Source organism: Periplaneta americana, chromosome 2 (genome assembly GCF_040183065.1).
Source record: "Periplaneta americana isolate PAMFEO1 chromosome 2, P.americana_PAMFEO1_priV1, whole genome shotgun sequence".
In the NCBI taxonomy this organism is placed as follows: Eukaryota; Metazoa; Arthropoda; class Insecta; order Blattodea; family Blattidae; genus Periplaneta; species Periplaneta americana.
The window spans coordinates 36,956,559-36,976,763 of NC_091118.1; the positions used below are offsets into that span (position 1 = coordinate 36,956,559).

The 20,205-nt window shown below is 36.6% G+C and overlaps 1 protein-coding gene across 8 annotated transcripts in view; it reads left to right on the forward strand.

The window, feature by feature from the left end:
• The window catches only part of PEK (pancreatic eIF-2alpha kinase), a 147,966-nt gene that overhangs the window by 40,158 nt on the left and 87,603 nt on the right, over positions 1 to 20,205 (forward strand). For all 8 annotated transcript variants that reach the window (XR_011330074.1, XR_011330073.1, XR_011330072.1 and 5 more), the window contains 4 exons: positions 476 to 626; positions 3,393 to 3,510; positions 11,376 to 11,617; positions 13,661 to 13,804. Coding sequence is in view for 5 of the 8 variants with exons in the window: in XM_069815482.1 (XP_069671583.1) it covers positions 476 to 626; positions 3,393 to 3,510; positions 11,376 to 11,617; positions 13,661 to 13,804 (655 nt within the window). In the remaining 3 variants the exon portion in view is untranslated. The remainder of the gene's footprint in view (positions 1 to 475; positions 627 to 3,392; positions 3,511 to 11,375; positions 11,618 to 13,660; positions 13,805 to 20,205) is intronic.

Here is a 20,205-nt window from a genome sequence, read left to right on the forward strand (position 1 = left end):
TACATGAAGCCATGGTTTTAAACCTACCCCAGTTGTGGTCTCTGCTTCAGACCACGGTTTCGAACCATGGCTTAGAAAAATGAAAAAGACCTCGTTTTATAAATCCAAACGTGGTTTAAAGCCATGGTCGTGGTCTAGACCTCGTTTTAGAAATCGACCCTGAGAGTCTCAAAAAAGTCTAAAATCTACTTTCTACTAATACTGTTTCTCAATACAGCCAAGAAGCCCATAGGTTTGAGTGTGCCGTCATATATGTATTAGCTTTAAGATAGCAACATATAAACATTTCAGTTACATAGAATTTGATTGCAGATTCTGAAAACTCGTAACTCATTTACTATATTCCACAAGATTTTCTTCTGAATGCTGTTCATTCCCTACAAACTACTAATATTATTAGATTTATTGCATTTTTAAGAGATATATCGTAAATGTGTCAAAAAATAGACTTTACTTATAATATAAATTATTGCAGGAAATGGTTACTATTTGTTCAGCACTCCAAAACTTCAGTGCAGTGTTTCGGAAGGGAATTCTACAATTGAAAAGGATGACGATGATGTTAGTCATAAGTCTGATGGTCATATAACAACAGAAGATGAAATATTTTCTGTCTTACATTGGTGGTAAGTGTCACAGTATATTTTTAACACAAAGTGTTGCCATGTATCCCATATTCAGAGGATTATTCCAGAAATAACTAGCTAGTTCACTATCACCTTCTAATTGCTTCAGGGTACTATTTTTTCCCTCTAAAATATATTTTACAATCAAGAAAAATAAACTGTGAAACAATCTCTTCTTGGGATGTACCGAAGTACATATGATATTTCCATGCAGGAACTCTGCTTTACCATATGATGAAGGATCGGTGGAGCGGAGAAAAATTCTCTCCGGCACCGGGTTCGAACCCGGGTTTTCAGCTCTACGTGCTGACGCTTTATCCACTAAGCCACACTGGATTTCAACTCTGATGCCGGATTGAATCCTCTCAGTTTAAGTTCCACCTCTTAGTTTCTCTTTAGTGGCCAACCCTCATGTACTGTGTCACAGATGTGTGACAGTGGCACAATGTCCAACACACTAATGTGCAGAGGTGCACTCATTACGAGTGACATTAGTGTGTTGGACATCGTGCCACTGTCACACATCTGTGACACAGTGCATGAGGGTTGGCCACTAAAGAGAAAACTAAGAGGTGGAGCTTAAACTGAGAGGATTCAATCTGGCATCAGAGTTGGAATCCGATGTGGCTTAGTGGATAGAGTGTCAGCACGTAGAGCTGAAAACTGGGTTCGAATCCTGGTGCTGGAGAGAATTTTTCTTTGCTTCACTGATCCTTCATCAGAATCTCTTTTGTTAAATCATTATTTTATATTTTGATCTGAGAAAAAAAGGGGGAGGGGGTTGAAGCAGTATCTTATCATTCATGAGTGATGCCTCATTGGTGTCACCCTAGATCATATATGTAACAGATAGCTCCTCGCTATGTTAAAATCGGCAGCACTTTGAAGAGAACAACCGCCAGGATCGCCACCCGTCCGCCGTAAACAAACACAAGATGGAAGCACAGTCGCTAATGCAATTCAAATGGGTATTATGACGTGACTCCTTATGTAACAACTAGATGGCAGCGTAGTAAACCTGACAAAAGTTGTTAACCTCAAAGCCTATAACCCCGACATATCTGTTACATATATGATCTAGGGTGTCACTTAGAAGGTTCAAACTAGTCTTCGAACTATTGACAACATACATTAACAACATGTACAGTGGCATGACAAATGTTTTAAGATGATATTAAACTATGCTCATTTTATTTCCGTACCACCAGTTTTCACGAATACTAGTAGTATTATACAGAGTGTTCACCAGAAAACAGGTTTCACCCAGGTAAATGCCATTAGCCTTTACTGTTATGGATTGAATGCAACTGCCGAGGAAATAGTATGTGTACATTTCCCTTGGATCGAGCATGGTAAGGTTTTGCATTACGTAGTATGAACAGATAACACAAGCCGAAGGAAGGGATGTTGAGATTTGACCATTAGTATACAGCTGACTTACATTCAATGGAGTTCAGATTAGTTTGTGGCAATGCAGTACATATGAGAACAGTGAATCTTAATTTATGGCACTATATTACTAAGAAATCGTACAGAAAATATCGTGTTATATTTCTACGGAAGTATTCTGGTGCTCAACAACCATATCTGATTCAACAATATAGAATTTATTGACAAAACTGAAAGAAACAGTCTCATTCTTAAATAAAAATAAAGTAGGCATATTAAATCACTGTGCTCTAACTGAAGAAAAGCTCGATGGCATAGGCTATAGGGTAGAACAGCTCCCTACAAAATCATTAAGAAAGCTAGCTCCGCAGCAAAATGTATCTAAGACATTTGGTTGGAAAGTTACGAAATTGTTGAAACTAAAACCTTATAAGTGAATAAATTGAATGAAACTGACCATGTAACTAGAGTTCAATTCTTTTGATAGAAATAAAATACTTATTAATAAGGTAGACATAAATTACATCTATAATGTATAGAGTTATTCCAAAGTCAGGAAAGATTTTAAAGTCCTCTGGCTTTTGAATAATCCTATACAGAGTGGGAGGAGTATACGTGCAAATATTTTGATATTTGTTTAAGAAAAATGCAAGTGAAATATCGCTCTACTTACTTTTCCCCTTGTCTTTATAGTTTTTCCATGAATGTGTCACATATTTTACGGTATGATATTTTATGAATGGTAGTACTTTGAAAAGCCTGTCAGTTTAGACTATACACACGTCTTTCGACATCATTATTATACTCCAGCATAAACAGTTAAGGATGAAATTCGTATGTATTACTGTACAAAATAAATCATGAGTGTAATCCCATTGCTAAAGTAAAAATTTGATTGAGTTTGGATACACGATAAATTATTTGATAACCTGTTACACCTGAAAGACCTTCACAGTAAGCCTGGACAGTAGACAACCCCCACAAGCTTAGACTACCACGCAACTAGTGAGGCATTTGTAAAGAAAACAAATCGCCTGGCAGTATTAACTAACCTAACAATATGGTGTTTTTTCATGTCTAAAAAAATAACTTCGAAAATTGAGAAATTTGTTACATAATATGGTTGAATATATTATCCCCGATTACTTCTAAAAATATTTGCACACATACCTCTCCTAACCTGTATAAGTCACGAGGTTTTATTGGGAAGCTGTTGAGATGAAATACTGCTGAGGAGGCTGTTACTTGCCCATGTCATATTAAACAAAAACCTGTTTCCAAGTATACATCTAAATTGAATATGTATAGATATAAGGTATGTGCATTTCACATTCCACTTTTTTATACTGTAAATGTCAGAAAATAATTACTTTACAGGAAAGAAATAGTCATCTTCATTGTCTCCATTTGCGTCGTGGTAAATTTAGTGGTGTCGCAGAAATTGAACATAATCTTCAATCTCCTACCAGGCAGAGATGATGAAGTTATGGGACAGGTAAGTGCATGGGATTGTCATCACACTTGTGAATCTTAGTAAAGCCACATTCCATTCCATTTCATTTTCAGTAGATCTTTTAATACTGCTGCAAAAAGTATTCTTAACACTGACTTTCAGCTGTTTTCGCCTAAATTATCCATTGTTTCCTACTATACTAGGGGCAGAAGAAATAGGCGGGCATGGCGAACCCCTCATTCACTACCCCGACTCCTATACAACTCAGAACCTGCTGGGGGTGTATGGTCCTGTCCCAAATAACTTACTCCTCCATTCACACGTTTTCACTATAGAAAAGCTTAAAAAAATAAAATAATAACGTGATTTATAGTAAGTACAAATACCTGATTTACTGAATAGTGTTGTTTTGTTTAGTCAGCTCTCCCAACACAGTCTGAAATTCATAAATGACAACAATAACGCATTACTCATGAGGTAACTAAGCCAGGAGATAATTGGTTATGGTGGCCAGTTTTCTTTCCCCCTCCATTGCATACATCGCTGAATAGTAACATATTACACTAAACAGGCTTGAGATATATTATCATTTATAATATTTTGCAAGTTAGTCATTTCACAAATGTAATAATTATTATAATGTAATGTAAACCTAATAGGAGAAGTTAAATATTTAGCATTACACACAAATATTTTATTTTTATGTGTTTTCAGAATATTGTAATGAAATAGTAAATACTAAATAATTGTTACACAGTTCATGAATCATGAGAAAATTAAAGTGCAAAAAAATTAGATAATATAATTTTACTGTGTGTAGAAAATGTACACGTTATTATAACATGAACGAGTTTCGTAATAAAAAATACTTACGTATTAGAAGTATACTTAAGAATGACATAGCTTGACAAAAGAAATAACACAATAAATATGACTAAAAATCGTTCTGCATAAATTCCTTGAATCAATCGTAGAGAAACAATACACACCTTGGTAGTGGCTGTCTGCGTTGATGATAGGACAATTTTAATATCCTCACAATCTTTTAAGTTCTTTCAAGAAACAGTAAACGTGATTAATAACGCCTTTAGTATGACTTCTGATATCAGGGCTTGACTGAGAAATGATAGCGATTACTTGGATGATTAGTATAAAATAAAAATAAATTATGAGTTATTGGTATTTAAAAATACTGTTTATTATGATAAAATATATTTGCGAACAAGCTATAACACAGTAGTATCACAGACGAGCACTTGTCAACAACTAGCATTCCAACGCAGTGACAGGAAGGTCTCTTTGTTCAGGTCATAAACCGCTAGAGAAAGTGTGGAGTGAGTAGTTTCCGCACAAAACCAAAAACCCGCCTATTTCTTCTGCCTTTACTATAATGTCATATGGCAGCTATCACTATTGATCAATATTGTGGTTCTAACAATATCAGGCCAGCTTTTAAAAATAAGTGTTTTTTTTTTTGTTGTGAAACGTACATATATTTAATAAATTGCTTCAACAACTATTTTATTGATAACCTTATGAAACAATTAAAAATGGAATGTAATTCTAAAAAAAATTAGGGAATGCTCGGGTTTGAACCAAGGACCTCTCAATCACTAAAAGTTTTACTATTGCAGCGAAGACAGTGGACAAGTTGGAGGAATTGTCTTTGCACCACGATGTCTAAAAAATAATGTATGACACACATGTTAAAAATTATTTATTTTGTTTGTAGAGTTAGTTCACTTGGCCTGCAGCCTTGTTTTGCAAACATCCCTACTTACAAAATAAAATGACATTTTTACACTTGTATCTTAAATAACTATTTTTAATATAATTTTAGTTCTGCGTTTAGTTTGCTATCTTTTTTTCTATCTCTATTCTGTCTGTGTCATTGTGATATACTGTGTGTTTTTCTCAGTGTAGGACATAGGGATATAACTAGGGGGCAGATGTTGATGACCTAAAAATCTACTTAAAATGATCATTAAAATGCCCTTAAACTAATGGAAAAATTACATAAAATTATAATAAAATGACATTTAAATATTATTCATCGTACCCACACCACAACTTCTTAAAAATTAGTGACCTTGTTTCAATGACTGCCCTGCAAATCTCGGAGAGAGGAGGCAACTTCCTGAAATTTGGCTAAAATAAAGAAAAAGAACATGCAACAAAATGAAGGTTTTAAGGGAAAACTTTAGATTTTAATGAGGGTTTACAATGTGTTTCAATCAGGAGTGGTCCATGTCAGTGCCTTCATTCTCCGTATCCTCCTCCTTGTGTGCTTCCCTTTTGTTACCAGATCTTCCAGATGAGGGAGCGTGAATGACAAAACAAATTGTGGGCGCAGTGAGCATTTTTGCAATCTTTTTGTTAAAAATACTGTCTACTTCAGTAGACATCTCTTCCGAACTATGTTTCAGTGGCGTGCATTCTGGGTAGGCTAGGTCTGCTGCGCCTACCCAGACAGACAGGAAGAAATTTATTAAATTTGTATTTAAAAGTAATACTGTTAATTTAAGAAAGTCTGCAGAGTCCTTAACTAATTTCAGCAAATTTTGGCTTGGCATCCTATTTTCATTTCCTTTTGGTTGGTACTGTACGTCGCATTTCAATTATTGTCCGCTGTGTGCTCGCTCTCGCGTCATCTTTCGTCACTGGAGAGTTGGGCAGCTTGGCTTGCTGAGCCTCCCTGGCCCTGCAGTGAGCGTAGTGTTTCCCTTCATAATCAGTACATTAGAACAGCTGGCGCATGCGCCCTGATTTACGTGTCTTGCCCATTGCCGTAGTACGTTAGGCTGGTAGGCGCTAATGAAAGCGCTTTTGGTGATGAAATTACTGTATTATAGTGTTTATTTGAACTTCTATTGGTAAAGTGAGTGTGTTATAGAGTTTATTTAAACAAAGTGAGGTAAAACTAGTGCGATATTGTTTAATATGGCAGAAGATCACTGTATAATTGAACAGATTTTTAAAAGGACTTTCGGTTGTAGATCATTGAACGAAAAAGTTGAAATTGTAACTGTGGGGGGAAGACCAGTGCCGGCGCTTCCGAACTTTAAGTTTTTACATAAAGAAAAGAGTAGAGAATATTTACGTTATTTCAATGTGAACCAATATGTGAAAACTAATTAGCTAATAGGATGCAGTCATTATTTTGCTGGCCATGCTTATTAATTTGTAACGATTTTTTTAGTAGGTTATTTTACGACGCTTTATCAACAGCTTAGGTTATTTAGCGTCTGAATGAGATGAAGGTGATAATGCCGGTGAAATGAGTCCGGGGTCCAACACCGAAAGTTACCCAGCACTTGCTCATATTGGGTTGAGGGAAAACCCCGGAAAAACCTCAACCAGGTAACTTGCCCCGACCGGGAATCGAACCCGGGCCACCTGGTTTCGCGGCTAGACATGCTAACCGTTAATTTGTAACGAACAAAGTGTGTGGAACAAAGAGGGTTATAATAATTTAAATAATCTCAGCAATGCCATTGTCAAACACGAACAATCGCAATGTCATTTGCGTTCGGTTGTTCAGTTTTCTTGTTTTGGAAGTGTTCGTATTGACACCCAACTTGATCAACAATTGAAATCGGATGTGGCGCGTCACAATGAAATGGTGAAGAAGAACAGAGAAATAATGAAAAGCCTAATCGACACAACATGCTTCTTAGCCATGCAAGTACTGCCGTTCAGAGGGCATGGCGAAAGTGAAGATTCACTTAACAAAGGCAACTATATAGAATGTTTACATTTGTTGAGCAGCTACGACACTACTCTTCGAGAACATGTAGAGTCGTCTACAACATTTAAGGGCACATCAACAGAATTCAAAATGACCTGATAGCTGCTATCAGTGGCGTGTTGATGGAATCTATTAAGAATGACATTTCCATGGCCCAGCATGTTGCAGTTATTTTAGATGAAACATCCAATGTAAGCAACAAATCACAACTATCCACCACTCTCAAGTATGTCCATGACCAGACAGCACAGGTTCAAAAAACGTTTATCCCCTTCGTTGATGTGAGTGCAGATAGATCCTGTAATGGTTTATTTAATCATGTAATGGACATAGTGGGATCTTATGATATTAGAGACAAATTAGTTGGTCAAACATATGACGGTGCGGCAGAGATGGCTGGAGAAATAAATGGACTTAAAACCACAGTTCAAGACATTTATCCTAGAGCTCTATTTGTTCATTGTTTCAGTCATGTCCTAAATCTAGTCTTATCTCAGTCAGCTATGAGTATTAAGGAGTGCCGGATCTTTTTTTCAGACATTGAATGGACTAAGTAGCTTCTTCTCCAAGTCTACAAAACGCGCGCATGCTCTTACTGAATATTCCAACAGAATAATTCCAAGAAATGCACCCACAAGATGAAATTTCTCTTCCAGAATAGTCAATATTGTAAAGGAGAACCGTAAATTGCTGGTGGACTTTTTTAAAAATATACTCAACAACTCATCAGACTGGGAAAGTGAAACTGTTGCTCTTGCGTGTGGATATTTGTCTTTTCTTTCAGAGTTTGAGACCAAATTTCTTCTAAATGTGTTATCAAAGATCTATGCATACATTGACATTCCGTACAACATTCTTCAAACGAAGCATTTGGATATTCTGTATTGTGTAGAAAAGGTTAATGAAACAAAACGTATTGTTCTACATGAGAGATACAGATTTGATGCATTATGGAGTGATGTTTGTAATGAAATCAAATGTGAAGAAGTGCTGCGAAAAAGAAAATGCCTGGAAAATGATGTCATAAAATACAGGAGAATATTTTTTGAAAAAATAGACAATGTGACAAACCATATTACAGATAGGTTTGGAAATCTCCCTCAGTTGGAATTTATTTCATTGCTTGATCCAAACAAATTTCAGTCTTATAAATTAAATTTTCCTAATTCCGCCCTGGATGCGCTGAATGTAAAGCACAGTGCAGTGTTTGATATAGTTCGTCTAAAAAATGAATTGACAGTCCTATATTCAATGGAAGAGTTTCGTGGAAAATACCCTCATGAACTGGTGACACATTTAAAATCAAAACAACTCCACACAGAATTTGTCGAATTGTACAAATTGACCCTACTGGTTTTGACCATACCAAGCACATCTGCATCTGCTGAGAGGTCATTTTCTGCCCTTAAGCGGATTAAATCACTTCAAAGATCAACTCAAGGGCAAGAAAGATTAAGCAGTTTAGCCTTGATGTCCATTGAGAAGAAAAAGCTGAAAGAAATCTGAAAATCCCCTACATTCCACAGCGATGTCATTGAGGAGTTTTCTAAAAAGGAACGCAGAATGGAGTTCACCTTTAAGTAAATAAGATATGATTTATTTAATTACCAATTTATTTTATCATTAGTTTCCGGAAGTTTCTGTTTTCTTACCCTCCTTCTGGCTGCTGCTCTGGTTTGATGTCAGAACTCACTAAAATTATATCAAATTATCAATATGTTCGAGATATTGTAAGTTGTATACCTATGTAGCATGCAAACATGAAGAGCCTACCCTAATGCAATAGGTTGCGCACGCCACTGATGTTGAGGATACAATGTCCTGTCCAGGACATGGTGAAAGTTTCCCCCCTTCCAAACACAAATTCTAAATACACCCTCGTACCAACAAAAGAACAGTAGCGGTCAAAGTCCTCACTTAAACTAAGCTGCTGTCAAGCATTTTATACATACTTCGGTTGTGCGAAGTGAAGTCCTCAGTGGAATGAGGGATGGACTTTAGAGTTGTTCCAAACTATAAAACTCAAACTTCACTGTTACTCACTTATTAAGTAGGTAATTACTACTGACCTATTTGGTTAGAAAATGATTTAACAGACCTGTCGCTAAAGAAGAAAGTAAAATGCATTCCAAATGATCTAACAAGCAAACATTCTGATGGGGACAGATAAAAAAGTTAAATTTTTTTCCCTCCACCATGTTAATAATGTCAAAAGAAGTGCTTATACAAATTTGGGCCACTCAACAGCAGTTACGAGGGCCATAAGAAAATAAGTTCGCCAGGAGTCGTTAACAGAAAGAAAACACAACTTCATTGGAAAAATTTATTGAAACAGACACAGCAATTATTGTTGAGCTATTTTTCAACATATTCCCCACCAGAATTGAACATGTGTCATATATTGTGATGGGATAAACAGAGTGGTGCAGATGGCTGTCAAAAGGTTGTTCCGATCCAAGGCGGTTGACTTCTACACACAAGGATACAAAAATTGCCCACGGTATGACAAATGTGTCAATAGTGCAAGAATTGCTATATCTGTTTCAATAAATCTTTCCATGCAACTATGCTCTTTTTCTGTAAACGCCTCCAGGGAAAATCTCTTTCTGGTAGGCCTCATAATTTCGGTCGAGTGGCCAAAATTTGTATCAGCACTTCTTTTGACATGGTGGAAGAAAAAAAATTAACTTTTTTATCTGCCCCGATCAGAATGTTTGCTTGTAAGAGTTCTTCAAAGTATTAAAAATGACCAAAAAATGCCGAAAAAAAAAATATAAAAATGACCTATTAGTTGTTGTATCAGCATGCCTGAGTAATACCCAGGAAAGGGAAAAGGATCGTAGGCTTTAGGTATTTTTGGCTGCCTTTCACAAAAAATATAAAGCTAAAGCCATAATAATTATAACAATTTAATATAAACAAACTGAGAGAGATAAGTTAATATAAAAATACAAAAAAAAACAAAGAATTATAAATCTAGTAATAACAATATAAGCAGTGAGAGAATGAAGAGAGAGAAAGTTAATGTCTACCATCAAAATGGAAGTAAGAATGGCGATGTATCACAGAGTAAATTAAAAACTCATTGACAATACAGTCCAGATAGACTCGGGCTCTAATAAGTCATATAAAGTTGTAGTCTCCAACCTTTAGCTGAATTAAAGTTCAAATCCTTGGGAAGCACACCATAACAAGTGAGCCGCTATGTACATTAAAGGCATAGCGACATCAGAGAACTTCCCTGTAGGTTTATGGACGTTAACGGTCCCTCGTAGTGTAGAATATGAAAATTAGGAATGCTGGCCAGCGTGCTGTTAAGAATGAAACAGACCATCCCTTAGTCTGTAAAGCGATGATATCCAAACGATGCTCCACCTGTGAATTATACCACACAGACAAAAGTCGTAGCTATCCAAATCAACGGGGTCACCCGACCACCGCGAGGACGTAATACGATGAGTTGAATATCTCAGCCGAGACGGGAGACTACCCGTTTCTCTCTTGATATCGTAACTCGCTGGAGTTCTCTCAGCAACTCACGTTCGCCCGGTCTCCCAGCCGAGGCCGGCGATGCGTGTCGTTCCTTCAATCAGCGGAGGAGAAGATCAGGATACTTTCAGGAAAAATAAACCAAACAGTACAGCCACCATAAACAATAAAATTGCCCACAGCATAAACTACATCACATAGTTCAAAAACGTCAAAAATGCAATATAAGAAATTACTTTTTTACGTTGATATTAACATGGAAAGGATCTATATTAATAGCCATCGTCCTAATGTGAAAAATAAGAAGATGACTTTTCATCAACATCCGCCCCCTAGATATAACATTGCCGTGAGAAATCTGTGTGTAAAAACAATGGAGGAATGGCTTAATTTGTGGGCCAAGTTTAGAAATTAGCAGACTTTCACAATTTGTAAAACAAGGCAACATTGTTTGTGGTTACTATATCAAAGCCCAATGTTCTTTTGTTTTACGTATTCGCTTGCTGATTTCTAAACATGGCCCACTTAAGTTATTTCTTCATTGTTTTTATACACAGACTTTTATAGACCCATGTTCTATACCCTGAAAACACATGGTATGATTTTTTATTATTATTACTACTACTAATACTACTACTACTGTTATTATTATTATTATTATTGTCACCAGAAAATGATAGTGGTAGAGAAACCTATCCCAGCGGCAGTCATCACAGAAGCTGAGCCTCTCCTCCCCCATAGAAGCAATTCAGACCCAGGAGGACAGCAACCATCTGGGTTCGTGTCACGCTACCTCACTGATTTCAATCCAGTTCACTGTCTTGGAAAAGGTGGCTTTGGAGTTGTCTTCGAAGCTAGGAATAAAATTGATGATTGTCATTACGCTATTAAACGGATTCCTCTACCAAACAGGTAAGTCATTATACAATTCTAGTACAGCAGAATGAATCTCCCCTATTTTCAGTTTGAAAACTTAGCAACCCTAAATAGAACTGCCATGGTGGCTGAGTGTTAGCAACAGGGGCGATTTCTCAGGGCATGCTATGCTTGCTGTGCAAGCCCAATATTTTCGTAGAATGTGTATTTCTCAAAATGGGATTACGTACATTAAAATTTATTTTGATTTTTGGAATACTGTATAGGCGTAATACCATCCGCAGGTTGCACACCGCAAGTATCGCAACGCTTGCTCGTTTCTCGGAGCTACAGGAAAGACGTAGAAACAGCGAGAATATGATGCGCACGCAAGTGCCTTCCTCCTTACTCCGTCCTAGGAGCACATGCTTCTGTTATGTATTGTGTGAAGCTCTGGTCCGAGAGCTACACCATGACTATTTAACATTACACAGAGCAGTATTGGCAGCAACTTTTACCAGTGAATGTAATGTGATCTGCGAGTGCAATGTAATTGTATGAGCAGAATGCATATGTTAGCTGCTGCATGTATTATTAATTCTTAAACATTAATTTGAAGTTTTGCAATGAGTTCGGAATTGTGTATTATTGAAACGTTATTATTAAATCCATTTTCCCGAAGGACTATTCAAGAGAAAACATACATTATAGAGAATATGTGCGCTGGTTCAGTGCAGCTCAATACAACAATATACTAGTACATCGGTTGGCAGGTCAAAAAAATAATTAAACTGTTTTGTTGGCCATGTTTGTTATAATATAATATAATATTATTATATTGAACTTCTACATCTGATAAGCGAATATGATCCATGACTCATAATGATTTCATAATTATAATAGTACATTATGCAACGAGCCTATAATGAAGGTAATTAAGAAGTGAGTATGGATATTTATGAAACGAGCACAAGCGAGTTTCAGAATTTTCATATGAGCTTCTTAATTACCATTATAGGCGAGTTTCATACGACTTTTTATGCTCGACCATATTTCTAACTTAATATTATTAATTTTATTGTATCTGACCTGGAGCAATGTCCCATACGTTGTGAGATGTGCGTAGACGCGAAAGTATTGATTTTTTCCGAGGAACAGATGTGCACATTGACCTTGCTAGGCCATAAGAACCTACAGAGATAACATTGAAATTAAATTAGACATTGAAAAACGAGATGACAAATTGAATTTATTTGAATATTATTTACAATTAACGCTAATTATTATAGTAACAGAACATAACCTTCTGCGACAGTATTGGATTTCCAGCCTCCGTGACTTTTCGCTAATTCTCTTTCGATTGCATATCTGAGAATAATCGATACTTGCGGTTTTATAACGGTAGAAAGCTGACCTGTCATTGGCTGAACAGTTGTAACCTGAGTCGTCATTGGCTGAAAGACCTGACCTTTAATGAGTAGGTGTACTTTAATGACATGCATTAAAGGTCTGCTACCAGGTGTATAATTACTACATTTCGGCATGGTCGAGCATAAAATAAATTATATATGTGGGTCTGATTATTTTTATTAATTATGAATTATTATATCCTCCCATCTTCCCCTATGAATAAAAGAGCAAGCCTAACTTTCATGACTAGCATTCGCCCCTGGTTAGCAAGCTGGGCTTATAAGCCAGAAGGCCCGGGTTCAAATCCAGTTCCACCCTAAATTTATAACGTGTTGGGCAAGCCTGTGGTTCAGGCAACACACGGTTTTTCTTCAGGTACTCCAATTCCCCTGTGACATCGCAGTAATTCTCATCATTATACATTACGAGTGTAATGTGGTGGGCCCACTGCATGTGGTGCACTCTGGATAGTCTCTGTCGACTAAGTGGTCTATGATTCCCAGTTCTAATGACATCTATGAGCTTGCTCGTAGAGTTGAGGTGAAAAATGACAAGTTATGGGCCCTGCAATTGGACAAAAATAATAACAAACATTTCTCTTAAACAGTGTTGGTAATTCTCTTGTACTGCTTAATATGACTAAAAATACCTCTTAATGTGACTAAAGTAAAATTTCTTCTTTACTTTCAGGCAAGAATCTCGCGAACGTGTGATGCGTGAGGTGAAGGCCCTGGCCAAACTGGATCATCATAATATTGTTCGTTATTTCAATGCGTGGTTAGAATGCCCTCCACCAGGATGGCAAGAAGAGCAGGATAAACTGGTGCCTAATTGGTAATCACTGTTATCTTGTACCCAGTCTTTCTCTTGTTTTGCCATATTAAAAAATAACCAAAGAAGAACTAATTTAATGTTTAGGTGAAGGGTTTGGACTTTTTCCATTGCTGGTTGTCACAATGAAAAATTAAGACACAACGTTTCGAAGGGTGGTTCTCCCTTCGTCTTCAGGTGGAAGGATGGAGAGAAGAGAAAAAACCTACTGTTGGGATTGTTACGTACAGCTATTCTGTATGATTGATCATTGATTCCCGGCTTCGGTGGAGATTATAATTAAGAAAGACCAGGAAGTCATTAGCAGTATGTTGGCACTAAACCAAACGGAATGAAGAAGATGGGCGTGAAGTGGCTAAGGCCAGTTCCTCATTTAGATCAAGAACTAATATGTAGAGGACCAAACTGTTAAAAACAGTGACCTGTTCATCATCATTATTAGACCACGGAACTTAATGCACTAAAAAAATCTGAAAATATACATGCAACTATGCAGTAAGTACTGTTGAAATATGCGGTAAAAATTGAAATATATGCAGTAAAAATTACATTTTAGAAGTTTAATAATACGATATAAATAAACACAATTTAAAGAAATAAGTGTTAAGAAGCCATATTATAATATTGGACAGAAGAATAGAAGAAAAAGCACTGATTCAATATGAAAAACTTATCAGATTACCAGGAAACAATTGGCATTCATACAGTTCTTTCCGTAGATAAAAAACTCTGTTTCATATCCATGGTTCAAGAATTAAAACAGAAAATCAACGTCCTGAATTTAAAAGAAAACTTACAAATTAAACCAAACCCTTTAACTCTATTAAATATAGAGTACGACTTAGAACAATACCAGTGACGCCCGTGTCTGCGTATTTTCGGTGTAGGTGAGAACAATGGTGAGGACACCGACGTGTTAGCGATTAGTGTGGCGGAGAAGGTAGGGGTGGACTTGAGTCTGGCCGACATTGATAGGAGCCATAGAGTTGGTAGGAGAGACGAGAATCGACCCAGACCAATAATTGTGAAATTCGCTAGTTACAGGAAGAGAAGCGAGGTCTTCCGAAACAAAAGAAAATTAAAAAATTCTGGCTGGACAATTCGGGAAGACTTGACGAAAACTCGCCACAACATCTTACGCGAAGCGATTACTAAATTTGGACAAACCAACGTGTGGACTCAAGACGGCGTCATCATTGTAAAAAGCGGCGACACGAAAAAAAGGATCACCCGTATGGCTGAGATACATAATTAGTAAGTCAAGGCAACTCCTCATAAGTTGTTTGTTATATTAAGAAAGTAAGAGTTTAATAATTTAATACTAATTATTTAATTATTGTAGTAATACTATATTTAGTTGCATTACATCACCTCAGTAAATTTAGTCTATTTTAGTTAGGTTGGCACTATTGCCTATATCGTCCCGCTTTCTGTGGCATGCCCTCAGGCTGATGACGCGTCTAGCCTCCCCGATCCTCCTCACTGTCGACAACCTGTTCCCACAACTCTATCCACTTGTCTGTCATCCTCCCCAACTCCTCCATTGTCTACCTCTCAGCTGTTAAAGCAGTCTTTCTCACCTGACCCCAAATCTTTGAAAATAGCACATTTAAATTGTCAAAGCATTATTCCTCATTTCCAGGAATTCTCTTCTATTTTCACTAATATAGATGTCCAATGTATTCTTGTTAGCGAGACGTGGCTAAAACCCTCATTGTCTTCCTCACTCGTTCACTTAAACGGCTATACTTTATGTAGAAATGACAGATTATACAAACGAGGGGGTGGAGTTTGCGCATATATTAGGAATGATCTGCACCCTAAAATTATTCTAAAATCACAAGGCGATGCATTATGACCCGAATATTTGTTCGTAGAAATACAAGCAAGTCTTCATAAATGTCTCTTAGCAGTTATTTATAAGCCTCCCAAAGCTGGACATCTATCCGATTTAGAAATCCCGTTAGCCGATCTTTTACCGCAATATGAACATGTCTTGGTTATGGGGGATTTCAATTTAAATCTTCTGGCAGTCAGATCAAATGGGACTAATCAACTCCGTAATTTGTTCGAAACTTTCAATCTAACAATTCTTCCACTCAATCCTACCCACCACACACCTACTTCCGATACTTTAATTGACCTAATCATTACGAATAATTCTGATAGAATTCTAACTTCAGGACAGTTACCAGTTCCGGGAATATCTGGTCATGATCTTATTTTTGCCGAGTACTCTCTTCAGTGCCCAAAAAATGCAGCTAAGGTAATTACTTACAGAGATCTAAAAGGCATTGACAACGACCAATTAACTTCTGACGCCTTACAAATGCCATGGCATACTATTTTTAATTTAATCACAGTTGACGAAAAAGTTGCCACCTTTAATGACATGATAATACAATTATTCGACAAACATGCACCTTTAAAGAAGAGACGAGTCACCCACCGACCCGCCCCATGGCTGAATGACAGTATTCGTAATCTTATGACGTCACGTGACGCTGCTTTCCGGAAGTACAGAAACAACAAATCTGCCGAAAACTTTAACAACTACAAAAAACTTAGAAACAAAACCACACAAAGCATTAGGAATGCTAAACGCCGTCACGCTCTGAGTCTCGTCGACCCGTCTGTTCCCCCGCGGTGTCTTTGGAATAACTTACGTGATATGGGAGTAGGGAAGAAAGCATCAGAAGCTGAAGTTATAAACATACCACTTGATAAACTCAATGAATACTTTACCTCACCTCCCACTATACGACCTGAAAAACAGTCAAAACTAAATACAATTAATACTCTCCTAGCTAATCCTCCTCCTTCTCGCGAAAAATTTTTCTTCTCGCACATTACTGATTCTGAAGTAAGAAGGGCTCTTAAAAGCATTAAATCTAAAGCACAAGGCTCTGACAACATAAGCATAGTCTTTATCAATAAGTTAGTTGATATCGTGCTTCCTGTAATAACCCATATTTTCAATTCTTCAGTTATCACGTCTGTTTATCCGCAACTCTGGAAAACAGCTTTGGTACGCCCACTTCCTAAAGTAAATTCACCAACTTCTGCAAAAGACTATAGGCCAATCTCCATTCTTCCCGTTTTATCCAAAGCCCTGGAACGCATCATTCATAAGCAGTTGTCAGACTACCTAATAGAATTTAATCTTTTAGACCCTTTACAATCAGGATTCAGAAATGGCCATAGCACTTCTACTGCTTTGTTGAATGTTACTGAGGACATACGCGCAGCCATGGATAAACGACAGGCTACTGTACTAGTTTTATTGGACTATAGCAAAGCCTTTGATTCTGTTGACTTCGATCTACTATTGACTAAACTACAAACGCTACACCTTTCTGATAGTGCTATCACCTGGATGTACTCCTACCTTACTGGCCGCCAGCAGCGTGTCATATCTAATAATCGTTTCTCATCCTGGTGTACTGTAGATGCAGGAGTTCCTCAGGGATCAGTATTAGGCCCCTTGCTCTTCTCTATTTATATAAATGGAATTTCTAAATCATTTAAGCACTGCAGATATCAAATATATGCAGACGACGTTCAATTGTATATTTCAGCGCGTCCTGATGCACTAAATGATAGCATTAATAGTCTTAATAAAGATCTTGATTCCATCTCTTCCTGGTCTCAACAATTTGGGCTTAACCTAAACGCATGTAAATCACAGGCTATTCTGTTCGCGAACCGTAGATTAATTCCTGAAGTCAACGACCTGAATATTCCACCTGTGAAACTGGATAAAACAATCATCCCGTTTAGCTCTACCGTAAAAAATCTCGGAGTGCATTTCGAATCTAATCTTAGTTGGGATACGCATATTAAATATACATGTAAGAAGGCATTCTCTATTCTCCATTCACTAAAAAGATTGTATCATTATCCATCTAAATTAAAACAGACGCTGGTACAGACACTCATTCTACCTCATTTCGATTATTGCGACGTTTTGTTCAGTGATCTCAGGATTGATTCCGCCCAGAAACTACAGCGTGTTCATAACGCGTGCGTCCGCTTCATTTGTAATGTTCGATACTATGATCATATCTCACCTTCTTTCGAGAAGTTATCATGGCTTAGGTTACATGAGAGGAGAAATCTGCACTCACTTTCTCTCCTATATCGAATTATGCACACTTCATCCCCCTATTATTTATTCGCTCGTTTTCATACTCTCTCTCGCTATCATAATATTAATACTCGATCACAACGCGATAACACGCTAGAAATTCTACTTCACACATCATCTCTGTATTCCTCATCTTTCACTGTTGCTACCTCTCATCACTGGAACTCTCTGCCGCCTGAAGTCAAGGGCTGCCGAACATTGAAATCTTTCAAATCCAAGTTAGAAAATTATCTTATGACGAGTTGCCAAACTAACTTACTATTATGACAAGTGTTGTATTGCATGTTTCCACGTATTCACAATTTTTTTTATGTTCTAGTGATATTTAACTTATTTTATATTTTTGTTCTCATATTTTCCGATAATGGTATATCTCTAATGTGATATAAACATAATTTTCCTTACTGTGTATACTTAAAAATATTGTATTCATTGTATGCTTTGTACTGCACTATTGTATTACTACTATTAGTATTATTATTACTATTAGGCCTGTTATTATTATTTTATTTATTATTATTATTAATATTATTATTATTATCATTACTATTCTTGTTTATTGTTATTATTATTATTATTATTATTATTATTATTATCAATAATTCTTATTTTTTTATACTTTGTAGGCCTCATTTATTTTTGACCTGCTGTTCACATTTTATTATGCTTTTTTCTTTCTTTCTGTATGTTATATATTATGTCTGATTTCTTCTTACTTGTTGTTTACATTTTATTATTATTATCTTATTCAGTTTTGTGTGTACTTTGTAAATTTGTAGTGTTTCTATAACGCAGTTTTTACTCCTGGTTGAGTGTTAGAGAAGGCCGTATGGCCTTAACTCTGCCAGGTTAAATAAATCATCATTATTATTATCATTATTATTATAATCTAAATTTAACACAAGAAATACTGAAATCAGAAGTAAACACTGAAATGCTGAAACAATTGTCTTTAGAGACAATTAATATTAGGTACCCTCCACAAAATTGGCTTCATTTATACACCGATGGATCCTTGATCTCCAGGGAACAAGGTGCAGGTGTTACGTGCTGTCTCTTCTCACTTTATAGATCTCTTGGATATGGAACAACAAGTTTTGATGGAGAAATCACTGCAATAAGTGAAAGTCTCAGGAATCTTCTCTGCCACATCAATAAATTTAAAAATGCAGTTATATTGTCAGACTCTAAAGTAGCTATTCTATCAATAGTCTCTAGACACACACCTTCATCTCAAACAGCAGAAATAACTAAAATGCTCTCTCAACTAATATCACTCAATAAAAGAATTGTATTCCAATGGATACCATCCCATTGTGGAATCCTGGGAAACGAGAATGCGGATGCTTTAGCAAAGAAGGGCAGCACTGCTACTTACAGACCTGTTACTAAATCTACGTATTACTCTGTGAAGAGATTTATTAAATCTACATACTTAGACTTCAACAAACAAAATTTGATTACACAATCTCAAGGGAAAAAATGAACTCTCTGCGTCATAATCCACAGTTGATTCCCGATTTACCACGAAAATCGTCTGTAGCTGCATTTAGATTGGCAACAGGCCATGACTGTTTGGCCCAAGACCTGCATAGAATTGGAATATATCAGTCCCCTAACTGCCCATTGTGCAACTCAAACCAAGAAATGGATTCGGAACATCTCAAAATCTGTGCTTCAGTGGCTGGTCATGACAATATCTTTGAAAAATATTGGAGTGCAAGAGGTCAAATGACTTTATTGTCAAATGCCTGGCATTAGAAAACAGCAACAACATATTGGACAGAAGACAATTTTAACATCAGAAACTTTTTTTTGTGTGCGTTTCTGTATGTGCGTGCTTGCGTGGGTCTGTTTTTTTTTTTCTCTCTCTGAATTTAACAGTAAAATCATCCTCCTTCTTGCCTCCCAATACTTAGAGATGGGGTCTTTAAATGTTAAAAGTGCATCACATATTAATAAATGCCTCTAATCTATTTCTTCTTCCTTTGAACACAAAAGGGAATTTGACGACGTAAATACTCCGATTTTATGCAGGTGTTTGCCTAGGAAATTGTGACCAGTAACAAGTCTGAACATTGCTACAGATGATTTGCAGGGAAAGTCTAGAATCATTTTATGTTCAATTATCAGTTTATTCTACTGAGTATTTTCATTTTGATTTTAATTTGGAATTGATAGGTTTCAATGATCTTTCTTTTGATAACTCGTTTTATTGATTCATACACAAAAATTTGTTGGGCTCTTTGTTTGACTT